Source organism: Coptis chinensis, chromosome 3 (genome assembly GCF_015680905.1).
Source record: "Coptis chinensis isolate HL-2020 chromosome 3, ASM1568090v1, whole genome shotgun sequence".
NCBI classification, from domain to species: Eukaryota; Viridiplantae; Streptophyta; class Magnoliopsida; order Ranunculales; family Ranunculaceae; genus Coptis; species Coptis chinensis.
The window spans coordinates 12,685,386-12,710,648 of record NC_141458.1 but is presented as its reverse complement, the minus strand read 5'-3'; the positions used below and the strand labels follow the sequence as shown (position 1 = coordinate 12,710,648).

General features: G+C 35.5%; 1 protein-coding gene across 8 annotated transcripts; it reads right to left on the bottom strand.

Annotated features, from left to right (window-relative positions):
• Nucleotides 1-569: 569 nt before the first annotated feature.
• On the bottom strand, nucleotides 570-7,818 carry LOC147508005 (uncharacterized). 8 transcript variants are annotated; one of them, XR_015217867.1, is made up of 9 exons: nucleotides 7,449-7,818; nucleotides 7,042-7,085; nucleotides 6,009-6,072; nucleotides 5,820-5,915; nucleotides 5,609-5,725; nucleotides 3,670-3,722; nucleotides 2,465-2,592; nucleotides 1,964-2,041; nucleotides 570-1,546 (listed from the first exon to the last, which is right to left on the bottom strand). XR_015217867.1 is itself a non-coding variant. In XM_086600622.1 (9 exons), the coding sequence occupies exons 3-9, from the start codon at nucleotides 6,877-6,879 to the stop codon at nucleotides 1,507-1,509; spliced, it is 645 nt and encodes a 214-aa protein (XP_086456748.1). In that variant the 5' UTR covers nucleotides 6,880-6,890; nucleotides 7,042-7,085; nucleotides 7,449-7,780; the 3' UTR covers nucleotides 570-1,506. The 8 variants fall into 8 exon arrangements, 1 of the variants encoding a protein (XP_086456748.1); XM_086600622.1 differs by lacking the exon at nucleotides 1,964-2,041 and adding an exon at nucleotides 6,827-6,890 and having other exon boundaries at nucleotides 2,465-2,562; nucleotides 3,670-3,846; nucleotides 7,449-7,780; XR_015217866.1 differs by lacking the exons at nucleotides 5,609-5,725; nucleotides 5,820-5,915; nucleotides 6,009-6,072; nucleotides 7,042-7,085; nucleotides 7,449-7,818 and adding an exon at nucleotides 4,039-4,722 and having other exon boundaries at nucleotides 2,465-2,562; nucleotides 3,670-3,846.
• Between the last annotated feature and the right edge of the window lie 17,445 nt (nucleotides 7,819-25,263).

Genomic DNA, 25,263 nt, shown 5'->3' with positions numbered 1-25,263 from the left:
TTGGGTAGGATAAGTGAGTCTAGAAAAAAGGCAGTTCTGCAGCAAACTTTGCCTGTGTATTGGGTAGGATAAGTGAGTCTAGAAAAAAGGCAGTTCTGCAGCAATCTTTATTATTTTTCTAGCTCGACTACCCAACCAGGGGTGTGCATGGGTACCAAATTATCCGAACCGGAACCGAAACCGTTTATAATGGTTTTAGGTCTTAAAATGTTAGACCCATTTAAAATGGGTCTTCAAGAACCGAACCGATAAAGAACCGAAACCGTTAGAACTAAATAGTAAAAACCCATGGATACCCAAACCAAAACCGGAACCGATTAGTATGATTTTAATATATAGAATTTAGTATTATATTACACTGAATAAAGGCAAACCCAAACATTATTATTACTAGCAAAAGGGCACGTGCAATACACGTGATAGACAAAATGAAAATTGAATTATACGATTAATTTGCTAAAAGATCCCACTATTCGATTTCAATTTTTTTGTTAGACGTTCTACTTGCAAAAATATTTATGGTACAGAGCTTTGTTATATGCAAAATCTGGTGAAGAATTTCTTAAGAATGCATCGAGTAACGTGTTTGTAATAGAAGAAGAAAAAATAGATATAAGATTCACGGCATGTGAAAGTAGTAATATGTTATCAACATAGATAAAATGGGGACAATGTGTAACAAATTACAGGCAACTAATCTTCAATTTTCAAGCCTTGCTGGGTGTTTTCTCTATCATAAGCAGGTATCTCAATTTTGTAAAACTCCAATCTTCAATTTTCAAGCCTTGCTGGGTGTTTTCTCTATCATAAGTAGGTAACTCGATTTTGTAAAACTCCAAAACTACTGTGCTAGTTTCATGTAGTAAATGGCTCGATCCTCCAAGAAGCATTTTCCTCAGGAGCTCTCGAGCAACGATTTCATCATTGACATGAGCTCTATCAAAGTCTTATACATGATCTGGCATACCCTTGCTTGCTACGGATCAGAATCTGCATCACTCCTAAATAGCAAACAATTAAACTATTATAGATATGAGTGAAGATTGTCGTTGTGTAGATCTGTTAGCATGTTAACGGTTGTTGTAATTTTCTGATCCATCCCCACCCTCCATGTTATCAAGGCTTTATCCATTTACCCCACTTCATGTGAAACGATGATGAGTTATGGCATTCGGTTCGCAGACATCATAGTCCCCTTCTTCCAATGGTACCCACTTCTTCCATAAACTGGTCTTCAATTCTCTTGTCAGAACTCCCATTCAGAATCTTCACTGCTACTGGAGCTTCATTATCTAAAATTCCTTTATAAAGTGCACCAAACCCACCTTCGCCCAAAACGTTAGCAAAATTGTTAGTAGCAGTCGTTAGTTCCTGAGAGGAAAATCTGATGCGCTTCTCTCTTTTCATCTCAACAGAAACTTATCCACAACAGTATTTCTTCTTCGAGCTATCATCTTGTAAAAGTTTTAAAAGACCGTTGTATGTGAAACAGTATGCAAACCACAATCATGAATATTTACAAAAGCGCACAGGATTTATCAGACTCCTGAATAAGAAACCACCAAAGACAATTTTACAGCTTGGTTAATAAGCTATTTATCTTATTAGGAATCACAGATATTCTAGTAACCAATTGCTTATTAGAAATCACAAACCGTTAAGGTTTTCGGTAATAAGTCCACTGACTATTCTCAACATTTATCGCTAGGAAGTTTCCAAGGGAAGCACGTTGTTAGGATGACTTTGGGAATTCTGTAATCTATCATTTTCTACATAAAGCACATTCTGTGCTACTAAATTGTACTACTTAATGTGCTATCTCACCTTCTTGTGAAAATTCGAAAAGGCTCTTGCAGCTGAAAGAGTGTGCTTGCCGCCGACATCATTAATATTTACAGAAGCGCACATAAATTATCAAACTCCTAAATAAGAAACCAAATTGAAATTGTGAGACAGAACTTACTGTCGCCGAAGAAAATTATGACAATCCATAATGTTAGTAGCGGAGGATCCATTACTCCTAAGGCAAAAAAGATATCACCTGAGACAGCTTGGTTATTAGGCGATATTTTTTCTGAAAGAGAATGAAAAGATCATGTTCATTCTACTGAACAAACTGCCTAATAGAAATTCCAATGTCTATCTATTCATGAAATTCCAATGTTTGTCTATTCATGAAATTTAACTGCTAGGAAATTTCCAGTGGTAGCGCGATATGGGGATAACTTTGGGAACTCATAAAACAAACATTTTCAGCTAAATGCAAGTTCTGCAACACTAAACTGTAGTATCTAATGAGCCAATACATGTCCACATCCAGTGAAAATGGTGATAACAACAGGCGCTAAACTTCGTACTCAAGCTCTACCATCAATTTGAATCATATTATAGATAGACAATATCAAATGGAGAATGCCAATGTGCAGCTAGAATATGTGGAGATATGCTCAAAGATATAAGGTACCTGCATGTCTCCCCAAAGTTTAGTGCATCTTGAATGTCTTGGTACAACTCGGACCTAATAGTCTGCTGATTATCCCGATAAAATCTCATCTTCATTGTCTAAAATATGACACACATGTCAACCACAAACTGTTGTAGAAGGCGACATCCCAAAAGAAACAATGAGACTTCAGAGGGCTGAATCTGAATATTAATATATGGTTCTATGGAAAAACCAATATATGGTTCTATGGAAAAACTATTTTCAGCGTAACATGTCACTTTAATCAGCTCTAATATCATGCAATGTATCAACAACATATCACCTTATTAATATATTTAGTTATTTACATTTCAGTCCATTGTACAATGAAATATAAATGCTTTCCAAGTCAAAAAATAGAGCAAGTAAAAAAAAAAATAGATACATCACGTGATGTATTGCTTTATTTGTTAAAGGGATGCTAAGAAAATATTCCTGATTTAAAATCCTTACAAATTGTGTCATAATGTAGCTATAATAGATTGCAGCGAAGTGTGCATTCATTTACAAATTGTGTCATTTAAGCACAATGCAGACGACAATCCACAGGTAGACTGAATGCCCCTCTCTTGACAGAGCATTTAGCTTCATTTATCTCTTGACACGCGATTTGACAGAGCATATAATTTGAGTTGGTTTATTCTAACAATTACTAAACACCTGTAAAAGGGTATATTTGCCTGAGTTAGTAGACCTCGTCAAGCTGCGGTGGAAAAGTAATATTCTACCTTATACAACATCACAGTATAACTCTTTCCATCCTCCTTTATTTGGGCTTTGGACCAGTAACGCAAGAATGCATTATTATATAACTTAATAACTTATTAGTAATCATCTGATGAGTCAATAATTATTTGGTTTACGCCAAGAATTAAATGAATAACAATAAGCAATGAAATGTTAGGATTATCTGAAGTGGGTCATACCTAGGGTAAACAATTGTGATATTCAACCATTGCGCTTCACAATTAATCAGGATGCAAAAATATTGATGAGCAGAATAAAATAACACTCTAAGTGGAAGCAAATAAACTGAATGCGTTTAAGTTATAAATAAGTGAACCCTATTGCAAGAGAACTTTGATTTTCAAAATTGAGTAAATAATATATAAGCATAGCTTCTTGTGATCAAATTCGCAATACCATAATAAGGAAAAAAAAAAATAATAGAGAGAGATGTGTACCCGTTGATGATTCCCTTTCGGTGAAGCGGCAGTGCGCATCTGAGTGGGGTTTGCTATAATAAATCGAAATTCTTTAAACGCTTGGCAGTAAAAAGACCGGGAAATCCAAACGCAATAATAAGATTCATAAATCCAGACACGTTGATCTTGAGAACAAATGGCAATCGTTTCGTGACCCTATCTTCAAATAATTAAATGGTTAAGTGGTTAAGTTCATGTAACAAAGCAGGACTTTCAATATTGAAGAAAACATATGACGAAGTGTAATAAACTTTGGAAAAGGATAAATTGTAGCAACATCAGAATCTAAAGTATGAGTGAAGGGCAGCGCAACATAGGAATCTAAAGTATGAGAAGAAGTTCACCTACCTTTTTCCATGAATAAACTCTTTGAGAAGGAGGGAGCATGTTCTCAAATTTATAATTGCTTCAAAGTTCAAACTAACTAACTCGAGAGTTACCTTTCTTTTTTTTTCTTATCGTTGTACCTACATAAGGGTAGAATGTCACAGCCAATTCAGAAAGAGTGGATTCATGAACCAAACCGAGTGAGCACCATCTATAGAGAAAGGGTGGATAATTTTATTGATTTGGCACAAAAAAAATATGAAGGGTTCACAACATGTCCTTGTCCTTGTATAATGTCGGAACGGGAAAAGATGGTTGTTTGACGAAGTCCAAAGGCATTCAAAATGGTTTTGATCTAACATATAATGTATGGTCCTTACATGGTGAAAACCGATCGAAGCACCCTAAAAGACTGAACTTAGGCAAAATCATACTTAAGCATGCTTGTTATCCACAAAGTTATCCGTGTAATACCCCACAACAGAAAAGAAAAAGTATTGTTGGTTCGTCGTACAACATATGGGAAACTTAGTAAATAATGCATTGAGAAGAGAAGAATAGAGTGCTAACATCCCAAGGGCATGTCACGGAACTTTCAGTAATCAAAGCCTCACGAGAAATCAAAAGCAACAAATCAAAAATTGTTTTGGGAAAGAAATGGCATCAGCGAATTTGTAAATGGAAGTACTACTTGATTCAAAATCTGTAAATGAAAGTACCACTTGATTCATAAACACTAAATTGGAAGAAATCAAAAGCTTGTTAGAAAGGGTGTTAAATAAAGGGGAAAATTCAGAAATAGGCTCTACTCTAGTTGGACTTCTAGTGGTTGTCAAAAGTATAAAGAATAAGTTATATTTCAAATTAGGAATTCCTCTAGTGTTAGTGAGCATCGCTAGAGACTTCTAGTGTTAGTCAACACAACACATTCCAAGGACCTCTATCTCAACGGATTAAGTGTATGAACTGTTTGGTGGTAGGTCAGACCGTTAGAGTATATTTGGGTATATGAATTAGATTCTCTCTATAGACTAGGTCGGGTAAGTTCTAGGAGCACGTGGGTACTGGTGGAGGATAGCATTTATGATCTATTTGGGGGCCAATAAGCATTCCAATCAGTCGTACCCCTGCAAGCTGAGTTGGATGCTACCACTACTCAACTAAGCGAGTCAGAAACAACAAATAAAAGAATTGACGTGATCCAGTGGTTAATCAACAAATTTCAACAATGAGGTCATAGTAATGGATTAGTTCATTCTAAACCATCCAAATAAATGGGCACTTGACACAGTGATAAATATATACAATATACTGTCTTTCCTGTGTCATCTCTTTAATATATCTTAACTAATAATCACTTCCTTCAAGTGATTAAACACACAAGCCATTGCTAACAAATACATTACATGTTGTAATGTCATAGAACAAAATCTATGCCGCCAAAATGCAATCTATAGGACACAACTTCTTCACCCTTCCCACGTTAGTGAAATATGGGAATCCTTTCCAAATATGTATAGAAAAAGGGTAATAATATGTAAAGCTGATGCAGAAATTGACAAAAAGGTCTTTTATGTCGAATGTAACTTACAGTAAGGGATTTGTCCATTTCTATGAATACAGCTTGCATCTTGCCATACATTTCTGTGTTGCTAGCCTGCTGCTTTATGCATTCTTTAGCACTCCGTACCATCTTCTTTCGAATCAACTGTGGACCATTAATGACATTAATTAGGCATTCAAATACTGTTCTACCAGAAAAAATTGGTCAAGAGAATAATCTTCAGAGTACTTCAATGTACCTGCTTCTTAAGAACATCAAGGCTCTTAGTATACATGGGGGATTGAGGGAGGACACCGTTTGAAGGAGGTAGACCAATCAACCCACAGAGCAAAACCTTGAATCATGAATTCCAAATTGCATATAGTTAACGATAAAAGAAGAGTGAGCCCTCAATGGAAAACAAACCAAAAGAAGAAATTGGTCATACCATTACTCCAAGCACTAAGATGTCGTGGTGGTAAGCAGAAGGGTTTTTAAGATTAAATCCTGGACTAAGATACACTAAGATATTGTATATATATCAGTGTTATCGTGATATCTGTGGAAATAAAAGGAAAAAACAACACAATGCTTACTTCCAATAGAATGAAGATGTTTATGTTGACCAGAAGAAAGAACATGCATACCAAGTATTAGGCATAATTAATCTCTTGACAAAGACTAATGAGAACACAAATTAAACAAATAACTTATTCCGGTAGAGAGAAATACAGTCATAGAACCACAACCAAAAAATTGATTTCTAATGAAATTATCAATGGAAGCATGTGAAAAGATTATAAAAGAATAGACAAAATAAAGTGAAGGCTAGTGAAATCCAATCCAAAAGCATTATGCATCTATATACACTATGACATAGCATTGAGAGTGATCTCGATCAAGGCCCAAAATATCGATATCGATCAATATATCAAGTGTAATCAAAAAAACCGATATATATCGGATATATCGAAAATATCGGATATATCCATTTTTTTGGTGACCAGTCCAAACTATTTAAAATATCGGAAATATCAAATTTATATTAAAAAATGGTCAAAAAGTCAACTGATATATATCGATTATATCAGAAATATCAATTATATCGGCGATATAAAATTTTATATCAGAAATTCTAATATATATCGAAAAAAAGGGTTCAATATTCGGTAGATATATGTCGAAAATATTGATATCGGTGTACCAATTTACCAAGATTTATCGGATATATCGGCAATATTTTGGGCCTTGATCTCGATTACTGACCATGAATTGTGTGAAATTGGCAAAAATTTAGCTAGTTGCAAGCAACACAACATGCACCAATCACCTGGTAAAATACAAAACAAAGTAATTAGCTTAGAAAGTTGTACATGTAAATTTAAAAAAGGGTCTTAGACTATAGAAGCTTCATAAAAGAGAGATGGGGAAGTTGCCAAAAGACTGCAAAAGTGCAAATCTACTTGAAAAGTTTGGCATACCTTATTCAACACACTACGAGTCCACTACAAACCCCATCCAACCTCTGCAATGCATAAAATCATTCAGGATAAGGCAGTACTTATTATTAAAATAAACAATTATTTAAATAATTTTCTCTTTCATTTTTTCTCAAGTTCCTAAAGTTATTGACTAAACCATATATGACTTCGATAAGCATCCAACAATTTGCTTGTATTTTAGCTGAAAGAATAGAGCTCGGTCGATCTGTCAACAAGATCCACAACAAAAACAAATAATGATCCGTCAAGTTAATACCTACCAACTCCAAAAAAAATCCGCATAACCTCAAGAGAGATTCTCATAAATAATAATTAAAAAAAAATCAGAAGATTGAAAGAATAAATCAACAAACATGAAGAATGATCGACAGGACAAACCGACGAACCTTCGATGGACTTCAATTATGAGATTGAACAAATCTTTAGTTGAAGTTTGGAAAATAACCGATCAGAGTGCTAATAAATATTTTGATTTTTTTAAGATAAAGAAAAGCTTCATATAGGTCTTCTCTGCGAATCAGGAATGGAACAAAAAAATGAAGAGAAGATAGAGAGAGAGGATTGGATAATCTGGATCGAATTTGGTGTAGGTCTTAATCTAGAATATTGGGGGTGTTCGTGGTTTGTTCTTGATTGAGAAGGAGATAAGAAAGAGAGTTTGGGTTTCGTACTCTCTCTCTCTGGTCTTTTCATTTTTTCCTTAACCGCCTAATTAAATGTCATTTAATAAGCAATTAGTTGCATTTATAGTGGCGTGCAACTCAAAATGAGGCGTGGATATGGTTTTTTAATTCATCATCACATGTAAAATGACCGATTCCTCTTATTTGAAGTGTTAAGTAATACTTTAATTTAAGGACAATATCGATACTGAAAATTTATAAAGACATAAAAAAACAAAGTAGTCCTCATTAATAAATATGTAGGCATCTGATTTTATTATTCATCAAAGGTATTATGCGTCAGAAAAAGACCCGGATGGATTTAAGAGGCCACGATCATTATATACTATACTAGTAGTAGAGATATATAGTCTATATTTGTTAGGTGTAAAATCATACTAAATATATATAACATTTAGCATAATAGTGAATGTGTGTTATTAAATGCATCTTTTATAATATTATATTAAATATGTGTATTATAAATATTAATAATAATGTTTACGTGTTTACGTCTTCATGTATCGTATACTATGAATTAACTAATGCATTGTCTATATGAACGTGTACATGCTTTATATATTACTAGTAAACGGGCACGTGCGTTGCACGTGCTAGCAATGAAAAATGGGGCGGAAAAAATAAAAGGAAAGAATTATGTATAATGTAAAATATTACATATTAAATTTGTCTGAATGAAACTTTAATTAAGGGGAAAAAAAAAACATTTGAATACGTTAGTTTTATTTTTTGTTTGATACGATTTTTGCTGCTCTGCCATGCTGCGAATAAATATATTTGAAGATGTATTTAACTGCCTGTAATTTAGTTAGTATGTAATTAGTATTCTATATGCCACAAACTTATTTACCTAAAAAATAGATATTATGTTGAGGAAATTCACTTTTGTGTTGCTAGTTGTGTAATTCTCTTGGCCAGGATTATATATGTGATGGAGGAACATTGTTTGATTCATATGAGTACTACCTGTAAGATATAAGAATACTACATCATGTTGTGCAACATAATGTGTATTCTTAACTGAAGATTAAAATATCTAAAGAAAAATGCAAGAAGAATAACATTTTTCTTATTATTGTCTTCAAAATGATCTAGCGAATCCATTAGCAAATGTTTTTTTGTCGTTGAATATTTTGGTTTGATTAAATAAGTAAATAGGTTGGATAGAGGAAGAAAATGTTGCTAGCTAAAAAAAGCCATTTTTTTTTAAAAAAATTTAGAAACGTTTACATTTAAGTTGGATATAATATGTGGACTGAATTGAATGTATAAATAATAGCTTTCGATAAGATGGCTATGTGGCAAGATTGAATGATTCAAATGATGGAGAATTGAATTTTTTCAATCCATTTGTATGGAGGTGCACAGAAGTAAGAAATTATGGATTCTAACTGCATTGTTGAATTACATCTAGAGTAAACGGCATATCACTGGGACTTATTCCAAATATTTCAAGATAGTACTCAATATCCTCAGATCGGCAGCAGATGGTTTTAAAATAAACTTTAGCAAAGATCGCCTTATTTGGAACCCGTTTGTCGACTGCCATTTAGTGGTGACGTTGTGACTTGGTTGGCGACATGGATTTGTACTTGGTAGTGGTGGCTTGGTTTTCCGAGGAGCATTGTGTATTGATTGCATTGGATGAATGGTCGTTTTATACAGCATTGATTTCAAATATTGAGTACTAACTAACCTACGAACAATCTCTTGACATGGGTTGTCGGTAGCATGGACAATGGCAATGATGCAGAGAATTATATAAATATTGAGCCAAATGGTAGTCTCGTTGAACAGTTTTGGCAAGAGAATGGAGGCAAAATATTGACTTATCCATTAACAATACCATTACGGTGTTTTCTATTTGGTAATCATTTGGTTTCATGCCATTTATGAGAATCTAATCCTTTATTCCTGAAACTTGTTAATTTTTCTTAGCCATTTTGTTTTGAGCTACCAAGGCATGACACACCCAACAAAAGCTTGAACTGCAAGTTGATTGTGAATCAGGTTAAACTATATGATTCCTCACATACAGAAAAACTGCAATATGCATTATTTTTTGTTTGTTTTATGTAATATATGTTTCCCTAGGGAAATGGGAAAAAGTTATTCATAACCTGGTCAATATTTCATAGATGGGATAAAAATTCATAGTGATCCTCACGACGGTGAACCTTTCAGATTCGCTCGACAAAGCAGGAGCATCCAATCCACACGTGGTATAGTCCATATATGCACTGGAGGAAAAGTGGGAATACTGTGATAGTGGGTTTACATTTGATATTGGCACTCTGTTGCTCTCCTCGTACTACATGGGATGATGGGAAATGGAGTTTGAATCTTGATGGCATGATGATGATTACGTTTATAACGACCTGAGGAGACACCAATGATTGGACACTAACTACGCAATTCGATAGTCACTTCCCAAGTTCTAATTAAAAGGTCGAGAATATGCGATAAGGACATAAGTTAAAACATATTTAAGGCTGATTATGTGCGCCAGAAAGCATCTATTCAGAGAGGAAACACTCGTACCTGCACAGAGATAGACTGCATGATAATAAAATGAAACAATAAAAAACATAATATTAACTCAAACAATGATTTTGAACAAAATTTGCAGCTGTGTGCAGTCAAAGAATCTAGATAGAAACGAGCTGTAACGTAAAGCGAAGGGACTCATTTCCCCAATATTATCTAAGTTAAAGGATTTGGCCAAAGGGAGAATCTAAAGCACAGCTGAATTGCATCGTCGTATTAAGCAACAATGGTTATACTACATGGTAGGCAGTAGCTGCACCTGAATCATGAGGGGCCTTCAAAGAAAGCGTTTGTTTACCAATATCATAACAAACACTATTACATGGCAGAGCAAATCTAGTAGGTTTTTTTTTTGATCGAACAACTATTTATGTAAATTCTATCACATTACTATTACATGGCAGAGCAAATGTAGTAGACATTAGTAGCATCAACACTGCATTTCGAGAATAAATTCCAAGAACAAAATATCTAATAACCATAAATAATAAAACAATAGTAAGTTTAGGACAATAATAATAACGACATGGTCCAATCCATCTCCAGCATTCAGTCCTATTACCGTTTACATGCTCCAATCTCAAACTACAACATCAGCAGCATAAAGTGCATTGAAAGTTGGCGATAACAGGTGTTTTACCTCAAAAAGTTTAACCAGACCCCTGGAGAAAATTTTCATGGGAGAATTGTTTTTCTGGTAACTCAGATTTAGCATCCATAATCTTTAAAAGCAAAAAGCCCGAGCTCTACAGAAACAGATATACTCAGAGAATTGTGCATTTGAAATGAACCTTCCTGATGAGAAATTGCCTCTTCTCATGTAGGCAGGAGGATCGGGGAATCAAACGAATTTGGACCAACCAAGTAAAAAGAGGGCATAACAGATGAAGTGACTTGTGTTGTAGCTACTCCCAGAGGATTCGATGTGAGGATAACGGAGAAGAAATCAGAGGATTCAGAGTAGAAGACATGTAGCTGAGCGATGCTTGAGACCTCGGCAACATGCCATGTTTTGAAAACCCAACCTCATGCATACTGCACAAACGAAGGTTGAAAACTGTGTACTGTAAGGCCCCAAGCTGAAACTCTGATTGGGTAGTAGGCATTTGACATGCCTGCTGCAATTTAAACAGTCCATTAATAACATTAATAACTGGGTCACTACGATCCTTTTCCCTGTCTCTGAGAATTGCAACATGTAAAACAGACTCAGAAGTATAGTATCAAAATTACCTTATTTAAATTTTCCCATACCAAATCAGGCTGGTTTATGAAACCTTGGTCAGTAGCAAGGAGATAAAGTTCTCCCTTGAACCGCAAGCAAAGTCATCATGTCAAAACCACATATATTTGTTTAGGAAGAAAAGAAGAAAAAAGAAGAATAAAGAAATCAACAATAGAAACTATAACCAATTATAAGTAACCTTGAACATGGTGGTGAAATGATTGTTACGAAGAAAAACACAGAGCTCACGTTCCTTCGGACCTTCTAGTAAGCAAAATAATATGAATAAGAAAAAAGTTTGCCAAAAATCAAATTATTATTACCCGGCCAAACACATGGGAAAATCGTCTGAGGAAGAAAGAGGACATTACAGTACCCATATATAGTTAGTTGGCTTGCATGGTTTTGAAAAAATTCCTAATTACTTCTCCTGCAGCAGATTTTGGAAAAAAAAAAGAGAAAAAACTGGTGGTTAGAGAAAATATGCGTCAAATTAGCCAAATTAGCCGCCAAAATTATGTACAGTTTACACTATCTTCATTGTTATCAAATAGAACCTTACCATTATGGTGAGTGACATCATTATTGGCATGAGACTCGTCTGTGCCTTTTCCAGCTTGTTCAGCCAAAATTACCTCTCCTTCATACATGGATAAGATAATAATCCTTATTCCTGAATGTAGTATCCGATCTTCTCCTTCATATATGGGCTCACTGCCATCAGGGCTTGAGGTGTCACTCTTGTGGACGTCCATGTGATCTCTCATTCCACCAGATAAATCGGAATCAAAGATCCATTGATGATGTAGCGAGAAAAGCAGTTTTTTTTCACAATCGGAAAGGGAGCATAATATTGTTGACTATAGAAATGAATGCCCGCTACTAATTCTTCACAAACTTCGGTAAATCAAAAGGCGTCCGGGAGACAGAGTGAGAAATCAAGGCAGGTTCCAAACCAACTTGCGGAACACAACCGAAAGCGGCGGTAACCGCCGGTGAGCCCTAAAAGATATCTGGATTTATTGGATTGAAGTTCGGTTTGGTGGCGAGTTGTCTTATCACTTTTAGTGGGCTCAAGCACGATTAGAGTTGAATCTTTTGATGCTATTAGTTAGCGGCTAAACCCAGCTAATGCAGAGACTTAGAAGCGCAGCTTGCTACTAAAATAGGTGTACCTGAATCGGGGTTCCGATCTCTAAATAGATCCGCTATAGCTACTCGATCTCGATCAAATGGCTTAGAATCTGTCTCTACATCCGGATCCGTAATAGGATATGGAACTAAATATCGACCTGAAACTGGAAGGGGTGCTCCATAGCTTCAACTGATACTGCTTCTAGCCTACATCGGCAATGGATCACGCCCGATCATCATAAGGGCTTTTCCGTATGGGGTTGGATCATCGGCCCTAGTGATAGCTCCCGCTTGGCTAGGAGTTCTCACTTCAAGCGGATATTCGAGAAATACAGCTGGCCAGTCAAGTTCGTTCTAGGTTTATACATGTTCAGGCAATAGCATGGCCGAGTATAGAGAAAGTCTACCCAGGGCAATTGAAGAGGAAGTCAAGAACTCAGACTCCCATTTTCATCCACTTTAATGGTTTGATAAAGCTTATATCGATTCTCTTCGTGAATGTAGTGGAAATAAAACTAAAACTACTAATGAAGTTAATGTTCAAAAGACTTACGCAGAAGATGAACCAGTAGTAGATAAGTTAGAATTATCAAGAACAACATCTTAATCAAAGGGGACTGCTGGGAGGACGCGGAGCTCGTCAAGCAAGTGACAGCTAGAACCAACAGGCTCAAGCCCTTTGTCTTCCAGTGTATATTACCTGTTTCAAAAAATTGCATGCTGCACAAAATCAGGTAATATTCAAGAACCAATAAGACTCAAATATTTTTCATTAACTTATTCTAAGCAGGCACGCTTACATGAAATAGTTACATTGTTTTTCTTGATTATCTATGATGCTACCATGATCCTTAATCATAAAAAGTAGTAATGCCTTTATTTTGTTTAAGATTTAATAATTGTAAAAGAAGTGAACACCTAGACTATGAATAGTTAAAGCATATACACATGTCTTGCCTAGTATTTGACCATGATGCACATCCTACAATTATTTGCACATTTGTTGTTTCAACCTATGTAGGTCATATCAAATCGTCTTTGAGTTCGTCAAATTAGGATGTCTTTCAGACATAGTTACATATACTAATACCTTTCTACTTCCTTACACCCTCACTTCCTAACATTCCAAGAGGAGGAACTCGGGAAAGTATATGCAAATTTTATATAAAAAAATACGATGACAAATATAGCGTATTAAAGAGTATGTGAATCAATACATACCCGAATGTATGACTTCATTCACAACAGGGTACAAAATTTTGTTTGATCTGGCTGTCCTGCGACAAACCAATTTGCATGACCATCTGACCAGACATGAACAGAACGCTTCTGGTACTAAGAAGCTCAGATAGAGCAGCACGAAGATATTGCAACATGTCTTGTCTAAGAATTCGGTAACAGCTGGGTTTTTTTTTTGTACCACCGAGGAATTTATTTTCTTCAGGTGGTTCCTAAAGAGATGCAGGGCATGTCAGAGAAATCAAAAAATAAACTTCAATATAGTTGATTAGCATAAAAAAAATGTACAACTCTTTTGTTTTGAGGCCTGTATTGTAGGTCCTTGCAGTGATTAATAGGAGTCGATGTAAGATCCCATCTAAACTGAAACCGAATCAGAACCAAGCTAAACATCTGCTGAAATCAGTGGACTGCAACAATGAGAAAGCTCCCACCGTCGCCTTGATCTGGCTGTCCTGCGACAAACCAATTGGCGCGACCATCTGACCAAACATGAACAGAACGTTTCGGGTACTAAGAAGCTCAGATAGAGCAGCACGAAGATATTGCAACATGTCTTGTCTAAGAATTCGGTAACAGATGGGTTGCCTCCATAATATCTCCTACCACCTTTTCTTGCAAGTGGGGAAGTGTCCACATTCTGTACATGAGGCATGACATAGTGGAAGCATTTGTGTCCCTTCTAGCATGTCAGAAATTGGAACAGTTGTCCGCCAAGTATCTTGGATTTTTATCACTTAAATCTAGAGCTAGAATTCAGGGTGAAGTCTGCAGTTATTTTTAATCACATCATACCGTGAACTTGTAGTTCCTGCTACAGCCATGGTGTCCGTGAACTCGGATAGTTGAGATGGTGTTAGAATATTGGAACTGCCATGGATCCATAGAGATATGTATGAAAGCGTCGCAATGGTAGACTGTTCCTTGCATTTTGTTCAGTATGAAAGCACAATCCATATCCCATACTCTGCGACACCAATGATTCTATTGGCCTTGTCAGAGTCGCAATCCATTGTTAAGGGAAAAAAAGTCAGGCGGACTGACCTTTTATTTTGAACAAACTGCGCAGAGTTTAAAAGAAAGAGGCTAAGACGTGGAGAATATCAGGAAAGCTGGTCAGATGATGTGCCAATAGAACTATACTAATTTGGACTCCAAAAGAGGTCAGTCCACAGTTCACAGGGAATCTGCATAGATCAATAAAAAAAATAGTCTTGTACAGAGTTAAATGCTTAATTAAAATTTGATCAAATGGTAAAGGGTTTAGTAAATTATCTTGTACCATGGTGAATGATTGTCACATTCAATCATATTGAATACAATCAAATCTAATATTCATAATCAGCAAAAGTTATGGCTAAAAAGCGCACAACGTGCGTGCCATGAGACTTTGACGGCTATTGGAAAGCATTTTGCACAACATAAACAATAACCTATTCAGTGGATACATAAAGAGGGCTCAGACGCTGTAATAAGCAAAGTCAATGATTTGGTCTAGAATCGCATACGCAAGCTACGACATATTATGGATTTGGAGACCCTAACATATTAATTTATATTTCCTCTGCTGTGAAAAAAAAATGGTTAAATTGCCTAAAGAAGATTCTATCTTTTATTATGCTTTTTGTGCTAAAACATTTCAAGAAAACCTAGGATTGCCACGGTGATGCTTGCATTTATATCTGTTGGCAAAAGCTTGCACAAAGCACAACAAGAGTGGCGTAATAATATGTTCCAATTGAGATGGTTGCATGGATTCATATAAGATATAACCAAGACGAAATAATATTGTGAGAATTTATTCATTGAAAGAAGAGGGGGAGAATAATAAGTGCATCAAGCTCTACATAAACTTGTGTGGCTTCTTCCATTTAATAGTATTTAGTATCAACTGCTGCGCAGCTAGTGTACATCCATCAGCCACACTAATTTTAAGTTGTTCATTATTTGGCAAAGATATTTAACCATTTTTTGTTTGGGTTCTCCCCCTGTCGAAAGAAATATGATGCATTTAACTGACGCATAATAACTAAAAAAATAAATTGTAAGTTGTTTAACATGCCACTAAACCCAGCTAATACAAACTTAGGGCGGTTTTGGTACAAAATGGGCGTATCCAGAGCGTGGTACCAATCTCTAAATGGATATGGTATAGCTACTCGATGACGAGCTAAATAGTCGGGGCAAATGAATGTGGTTCGACTTTAAATGTTAATGCCTGTAGTAAAGACCGAAAGAGCGCAATCTGACAACTTAATATTTTTTTTTCCCCCCGAATTGATAATTTTCTTTGTAGTATACTATTATGTTGTCTGCTGATACAATAACCTTATTTAAAGACAGTGCCTCCTAATGTTCTTCAATTTCTTGATGTGAATAGTTCATATCGCAACATTCACCGCGGTCTTTTCCAGGGGACGAGGTTCTGCAGAAACAAAGAAATGGCTACGGCATCGGCTTCATCGGTCTTTAAGAAAATCAACTCAACATATTCATGTATGCTTCTTAAGCATGCATAACAGATTTTCACTTTCGGCTGATACCTATAGAGGCTCTTCCGGTGTTAGTATCCGAAGTTCAAACTTACTACAACTCTACGGGATATGGAGATGAACTCGTGGACCGCTTCTTGGCTCTACCATGCGGCGAGGGAAAATTCATGTCTCAAGTATTTGATAGGGGAAAATAGAAAAGAATTTGCCAACACTGGGGCAATCCAACATGGTTTAGTTGGGATAGCAAGCATCTTTGGAACTCGTATATCGTGTTATTGGCAAATGCAAGATATATCTTGTAAACACTTTGCATTTAATTTTCATCGATCATGTTAGTAAAATGACTTCTCTTACTACATAGTGACATATATGTACAACGGCTATTACTTAATAACAACATCTTGAGTTTCAATAAAACGAAAAGTAATTTACACCTAATAATTCCAGTAGTCATTTCTCGGATATTCAAGTAATGTGTTATAAAGGAACGTTAAATCTACACACCCACCGATAAGACTCTTAGCAATTTAAACAGATTTGTAAAAATAATTAACTATAAAAACAGTTAAAACACAAAAAGAATACCTCACCTTATAAAGCAGAGAGAGTTGTTGCGGTGTTGATAACCCTTAAGGAATAAAGCTGTTACAATCACGCTAATTCTGCAATTTTGGGAGCAGTTCTCTCGTTGGGTGGTAAGTTTCTTTGGTGGAAAAGAGATTTCAGATCTTTGCTAGCATTGGACTCCAAATGTCTGTAAGAACAAATTTGAGGCTCTCATGTGCAGATTTTACCGAGATTCCCCTAGCCTCACCGCATGACGAGCGGTTGGTAATCTTTTACATGTCCAAACATAGACCAATTCATTTATTAAGGAAATTTCGTCAGTTATAATCCAGATAACCTGTCCATTCGTAGTTTGTTATTAGCTATTGAGATAAGAACTGTTTTTACATATAAACCAGTAATGATTAGGAAGAATCTGTACAACATTGTTCTCAGCACCTCTAGATTCTTACTAAAAATATATTAATGTGGCCTATGTTATGTCTTTCAAAAGTCTTGAGCAATTATTTAGCAATCAACCTAAAATAGTGTACAGTATTTTCCAATTATCACTCAGCAGCAAAAGAATGATCGAAGTGAATTACCTGAGTAAAACAGCCATTAAAAAGGTGAAGACAGGAATAGTATTTGCAGTCACTGTGGCCAACGTTTTGGATGTGTAAAGCAGTGCAATGCAATAGACGTTAAAGCAAATGGTAATACTAAATTTAGAAGCACCGAAGTTCGATAGCATTAAAGTTACATTAAAGTTAGCATAAAAGTTTAAACTAACCCAAATAAAGAAAGCATGAACATATTGCTGAAGGCTATAAAAGACAGTGGTGGAGCTTTATCTCTACTGGACATTTAAAAAGAGAAAATCCCATTGAAACAGTTGTACGTTTACACTAATCAAAGAGAAGTTAGAAGATCAATTAAGGAGTTGCCAAGTAGCTTAATTAGAACATGGTCGAGAAGCCAAGAAGGCAAAAAGAAGATGTAGGTGGTAGAGTGAACGAACATACTTCTGCACATCCATAAAAATACAAATATAAGTAAGATATAAGTCTATCTATAAATACATGGATGCAGAAACGTAAGCGGCAATGGTGCAGCGTGCACGTAGAGTGCGGTAGAAAATGGAGAAGCTCTCTGCCTCTACTTTAACTAACATGGGTCATCTAGAATCAAAAGCAGCAGAGGACTCTCACTCACCATTGCAAACCTCGGTTCTAAAGGACACATGAAAGAGCATTGTTCGTGATTTGACGCCAACACCACTGTATACACAGTCATATATTGTTTCACTGTTTTTTCATACCATAGACTAATTTCTCCTCTCAGAATTAAGAACTCCTACAGTATGGTTTAACCGTTAAGGCAAAGGTAATGCCTCTAAACACGTTTTGTTTCTTTTGTGCAAACCATTATGGTTATTCCATCGTCTGTGATAGCTACCCGTCTAGACTTGATGCTCACAACCACGTTATGCATATCTTAAACTTTAGCTTTCCACTGCATATATATATATAGGGGAGGGATAGAGGCACATTCTTATGCGCACATTATAGCCACATTGTAAATTAATCTAAGCAAAATCATGGACTTAAAAGTTGAATTAAAGGCTAATTTTTTGTAGATATGATCTCCCCATCATGGAGAACATGCTCACAAAAATTCAGCTCATTCAAAGAAATCTAACATTAGAACATGCTCACAAAACTTTTAGACCGTTAGATGAAAAGTTCAAAAATAAACACAAATGAACATTAATTTTTACATGGTTAGACATATCCAAATATTATGATTTTTTGTGAGAATGATCTTCATGGTAGGGAGATCATCTCCACAAAAAACTAGGCCATAATTCATTTGTATGTCGAAAATGTGGCTATAATGTGCGCATAATGAATGTGCCTCTATCCCTCCATATATATATATATATATATATATATATATATATATCTTTGCTCATAGCAACTATGCCGATGAGCAATAAACCAATACGAAATCCCATTCTCTGGCATTGACTCTGACGAATCTATCTTAAGGGCAACCTCCAATTGACTATTCTCACCCTCTGTCAAAAGATCACCATAATCACTCTCCGTCTCATTGCAAGACGAGAAAAATTCATCGTCTGTAATAGCTACCCATCTAGACTTGATGCTCACAACCACGTTCTGCATATCATAAACTTAAGCTTTCCACTGCCCAAACCATTTCCGTCTTTTCTTGCCTTCTCCAAGTTAAGTGTGGTGAAAGCACTTCCCGTGTCTGAGACATTGCAGTGACTTATTGTTGAACCTCTGCATCTTTACCTTGTGTGAGATTATGCAAAGTGAAGCAGGGAAACGAGGCTGAAAGATGAAGAATATGAAGAGCAGACAATAAACATACCCAATCGATGAAGAGCAGATAAAGAAAGTTGATGTCTTAAAGAAAGCATCGTTACTCTTGTAAAATGGTGCCAGCGCAAACAAATTGGAAACCAAACTTGTTCCCTAAACACAATTTAAAAGTAAATTAAAAAAATAATAATCTAACCTCTTCCATGTGGAGAGGGATTTTCAAGATGAAGAAGAGATGTTGCTGAATATGTTTTTTTTCTTTGGGAAAGTATCGAAACGGTTGGTTAACTGAAAACTTTGGGCAATGATTAGAAGACCATACCTTTCGCTCGAGGTGGAAGTTGGGTAAAAAGTATTGAATGATAAATGCACTATTTATTTGGAAGAAAAAAGTAAGAAATAGAATAAATTTGAAGAAGTAAACAAAATTCCTATGAGTAGATTTCAATTCATAAATTCAATCAGCAGAGGAATGACAAAGTTGTTTTGAGTGGAATGACAGAGTTATGTCTTAAATTCGGGAGGGAGCGAAGGAACGGAGAAGACAAACGAACGGTTTAATTGGGAAACCGCGAAACGGTGTTTCTGTTTTACGAAGATGTTGAGTTTTATAGGCCGATTAACGGGAATACGGGAGGTAATGGCTAATTTACCCTTCGAAGATGAACTGGAGAAAAATTCGTGGGTGAAACTTTCGGGTACCCTTGTGATTTAAAAGTTTGGTGTAAAACCGGTAATACGGGGACTAATAAACGGGGCAAGTTTTCCCATTATATATAAGATAAGATATGTATATATATTTGATAATGAATACATGCAATGCTAACTAACAATTGTGATACATGTGGTATTTATTCTATATATGATGCATTACGTATAGTATAATATACACATGTTCGATTTAAAATATACACATACGTATAATATATGAGAATGTATTTAAAATTTTTAAATAACTTCCAAATACTATTATTGAATTTAGGATCATTATTTCTTATGAGAGGGCAAAAATATCGATGACAAGTGTTATAGTCGTCGTAAATCAACTTTTATATCGGTTATATAACTAAAAAAAAATAATTTTAGCAATAAAAATATATAACCCGAGAAGGAACCGAAACCCGAACCGGAACCGATTTAATTAATGAGTATGGATCCGGGTTTTCAAAATATAAGAAAAAAACCGAACTCGATAGGAACCGCTAAAAATAGACCCAGAATCGAAACCGATAAGAACCGACCTATGAACACCTAACCCAACACCTGATTTACATAGACATACCACTAGGTTGAAAACTAATGTTTTTTTTAATCTTTTTGGACAAAGTTGTAAGTTCATGAGATAGTGACCACGACAAGTTGGTTAGGGGATCAAAAAGTGGTGATGAAAAAATAAAAAACAGCCAACAAAAAGAAACATAAAATAAAAATGAGGTTGTGTGAACCGTCAACAAAAATACAAAAATATTAGCGGAAAAATAAAATAAATAAAAATATGAAAAGAAAAATAAGGACAACTGTTATGGCTTTATTTAGGCCCATAGGTTCGAGATATGAACAGTGTTCTAAAAAAACGTTAGGCAATAGTCGGGGCGGTGGGAGAGCGTCTAGAGCAGTATTCTTTTCCATGACCATATAATAAGTGTAAATGAAAAAAAACTGTTCAAGACACTAAATAAACTGTCGAAGACACCATATCCGGATAATCCATTTAACAGAAGGCCTGTTTTCTGCTTTATTCATATAATCCTGTTTGAGTTATGTAGTAATTAAGTGTAGTTTGATAGAAGTTCGCCCTAGTTATAAAGGTGCGTCTATACATAGAATTTGTGAAATGTATTATAGTCTGCTTGTCTGGTTACCAGAAATTTAGTGGCGTGTGCTCACTTTAAATCGAGAATTCTCATGTATTATATTGTGGTATTCTGATAAGAAAATAGTAGGAGGTAACTCCTTCGTAACTTGAATAAATGGCTATTTTCTTTTATCTGATGTTGCGATGGATGCACGATGTTCAAAGTATACATTTTACTATTGCATACTCCAGCAAATCTTTCACAGTTTTCCCACTAAAAGATCAATCTTATTAGCCCCATAATGAAGAAGTTTAGGATGACTGTTGTTTCATTATTCAGCTTCTAAAACTATAACTTTTACCTTCAACCGTTTGGGCCCTCTGATCAAGTTGATCAGCATGTTGGAGGCTAGACAACGACAACGACTTCAGCATTACAACTTTGCATATAGAACAGTTTATACAATGGCCTTCATCTCACTCTACAAATTTATTTACGATTTATTTGTGGATGTCATTTTCGTACATAAAGAATATATTTGCAAAAAATGAGCTCATTTGGAAATTTCTAAAGATGGCAAAAGAGAGTTGTAAAATTTTAAAACTTAATTGTTAAAATAAATTACATTTTCAAATCAAGTTTTAAAAGGGATAGAGATTTTAGAATGATATGAAATTTTGTAGATATGATCTCTATAGTGGTATGGTCATAGTCACAAAGTATTAGCCTTTGATACAACTTGTAAAAGGGTGTTGTATAGATTGTTGAATAAAAATGTTGTATATGGATCTCTCTCCTTACAACTTATTCAAGATTTACAACTGAGTTGAAAAACTACCGTCTTGATATCTTCTTTTTTTTTCGATGCAATTGGGGGGCAGTGAGATCGGAGGGGTTTGGCGAATGCCTCAGTCACTCGCACTTAAGGTCGCTCCCAATTAAGGTTGCTTTCATCGGATCAGGAACGCTCCACACTCGTCCCGTGCCGCCATCTTGATATCTTCAGTAACAGCATAAACAACCAGAGTAAAAAATTGGGCTTTGCTAGGGCCTAGGTGTGACGAAAAAGTTTGCATTAGTGAGTTTTGGTGAAATCTGTTATACATAAATACATATTATCCTTCGGGTAAAGAACCCCAGACAACCATGAGTGATTGAAGTCGGGCCAGTTATGTGCAAGTCAACAACTCACCTAGCTGGCTAGCTGCGCAAATATTTGCGCAAGCAAGCGTCAAAACTCAAAAAGTATAGCAACGAACAGCGAAGTATACTCTTACTTTGTATTTCATTCAAGATATGCAAGGGCCCAGGAGGCTAAATGTGATTTTTGCTAAGGTTAAAATTTTGTGTTCTAATCACAGATTTATACTCAGTAACTGATCTTTAAAAACGAAAAGCCGTCCAGTGCGTCGTGGCACTTCGCTTACCAATACGAATTTAGTGTCCAATTATCCATGCCCATGCTTCTCCCCACAGTTATAATTAAGATAGATAGTAAACGAAAGTTCATTGCACCAATATTAATAGTTTGAGGAGCATCCCCCGCAGAGTAGGGAAAAACTGAGAACTGGAACTATTATCAATTGTAAACGAAAGCCTTCAATTGTATTTGAAATTTAAATGGGATAGAAATCCTTGGGAAAATATGTTACTTAATTTCATCATTATTAGATAAGGTGATAATCTGAGCCTGAGACTGGAATCCGTTGTTTTTAGAAAGGAACACATTCGACTGGGATTGAGTTTCAGGGGGTATAAATCGAGGGTCCACAATGCCCCATATGGATTAGGAATTAATTAGAGTTTTAATTCTGAAATTGAATAAATAAAAAAAAACCCTTCGGTTAAGTTCTCCAAAGCTTGAACCCTTCATTCTCCAAATCTCACAAAAACCCTTCGTTCTTCGTTCTCCAAAGCCCTCGAAGTTTCAACGAAGGCAAAAAAAAAAAAAAAAAGGGCGCACGTTTTTTTTTAAACACCAATCTCCAGCAAGTCTCTTCACTTCTTATGCTATGCGAACTTCTATCTCCTTCTATCTCTAAAGTTCTTGATGGTAAGCATAAGATATGGTTTTAAGATTTCTACCAGGTACCCAGGGGCGGACCCAACATTTCAACTCTCTCCGGGCTAAACAACGATAACCAAAGTCTTAAAAAAAAATACACATTCCAAATAAACAACTGAAACACCAGAATTCACAAGTAGCCAAATATATATACTAATTCATCAAAATATCTAATCAAGATCGACTACAAATCTATTTAAAAAGCAAAAGTACTTAAACGGTATTTTACAGGTCTTGCGTGCGTCAAAATCATCTATTACCAAATCCACATCAATATCATTAGCAAAATCTCTTTCAATGTAGATGTCCATTGAATCTACAAGAAACTCATCCTCCATCTTGTTTCAAAGCTGTGTTTTGATAAGTTTCATGGTGAGAACGCCCTTTTCAGTAGTTGTTGTAGATATGGGAAGAGTAAGTACAAGGCGACCCAATCTATCAATCAAGTAGTAGGACTTGACTTTCCAATTTCAACTAATCTTCTACCGCATTTCGGACATCATGAACATATTATGGAAAACTGAATTACAACAAACATCAATCTCATAATCTTTGCAACGGAGTTTTCAATATAAGTAACTTTTGATCACATGAAATCTTGAAAGTAAAATCTCTCAGCAAGACTGCAAATATCATCAATCTTAAATGATTTGAAAGCATCTTTAAGGGTTAAAGAAAAGCTAAGAATAAAAAGCTCTATTGTTTCCTCGGTGAATCTACTTTTCAAATACATTAACTGAAAATCTATGACATTGTTATACATATCTACGCGATCATCGAGGCTCAAACGTTATGCAATCAAGTTGCTAACAAGAGCGAACTGTGCCCATTATATATAGTGCATTCATATAAGGCATATCAATGTTATTCTTCTTGCAAAACAAGTCAACTCCCAAAAAAAGTACTCCAACCATCGTCTCGGGTTTTGAAGGAGTACTTTTTGTAGTGGTAAATAGATGCATAACGTTAATAATGTCTTGAGATTGATCTTGTAGAGCTTTGCAAAGTATGTCAGTGATCCCCATAGTTTTACGTAGCAAATGTAACATGAATACAAACTCAAACGATCTAAGTGCAATAACAGCACCCTTAGCTTTCCCCCTGGTTAGAATTAGTTGATCCATTTTTTGTGTTGTTCTCAAGAACACGAGAAAGTGCACTAAATGAAACTATCAAACTCTTTACAGATCGAAAATGGGAGCTCCAACGAGTATACCCAACTCTCTGCAATGTCATAATCTAATTCTCCCCCCATTCCTGTCTCCAGTTCACCACAATCAATCAATTTTTGAATTTCTTCGATTTGAACAACTAGTAACTCAGCTTGGCGCTTAGGAGAAGCCTTAAAATAATTGACAATTGTGCCCAACTTTGAAAAAAACAACCAAATATCTGATATATCTTTAGTAGCTGCAACCAATGCTAATTGTAAACGATGAGTGAAACAATGCACGTAATACGCACTAGAGCACTCTCTAAGAAATAAAGCTTGCAATCCATTCCAAGCACCCCGCATGTTGCTAACACCATTATACCCTTGACCCCTCATATCATCAACAAAGAGATTGTTCCGAACAAGAATATCACATATTTCATTCTTGAGGACTTGTGAATAAGTGTCATCAACGCAGACAACATCTAAAAATCATTCACGTACAAAACCATCATAGTCGACAAATCTTAATACAAGAGCATTTGTTCTTTATTTGAAACATCTTGTGATTCATTAACAAGAATACAAAACTTAACATCTCTAACTTCCTCGCGAATCTTACCCCTCCCTCACATGATCACTAATAATATTTAAAAGCTTTTTTGAATATTCGGAAAAGTATATGTGGCTTTTTCGGAAGCATTATATTATCTAAAACATGATCAATATCAGGATCCAATTCAGCTAAGAACTCAATAAATTCAAGAAAGTTTCTACAATTACTTGACTTGATTGATTCATTATGTCCTCTAAGTGCACAACCTTGTAATACAAGCCATCGGAGAGTCCGTAAAATAATTTTCAACATAAACATATTCTTCACTACCTCCTGTTTGTATTGAGCATTTAAAAGATTACCAATGTGCCGAGATGAATTCACTAGATCCTCACAAGCAATTACAGCAGA

Coding starts and splice junctions, on each gene's coding strand:
- LOC147508005 (XM_086600622.1), bottom strand. CDS start 6,879: ATGTTGTGTTGCTTGCAACTAGCTAAATTTTTGCCAATTTCACACAAT. Junction 5,726..5,819: donor TTGATGTTCTTAAGAAGCAG/GTACATTGAAGT, acceptor AATGGTCCACAG/TTGATTCGAAAGAAGATGGT. Junction 3,847..5,608: donor AAATGGACAAATCCCTTACT/GTAAGTTACATT, acceptor ATTTGAAGATAG/GGTCACGAAACGATTGCCAT.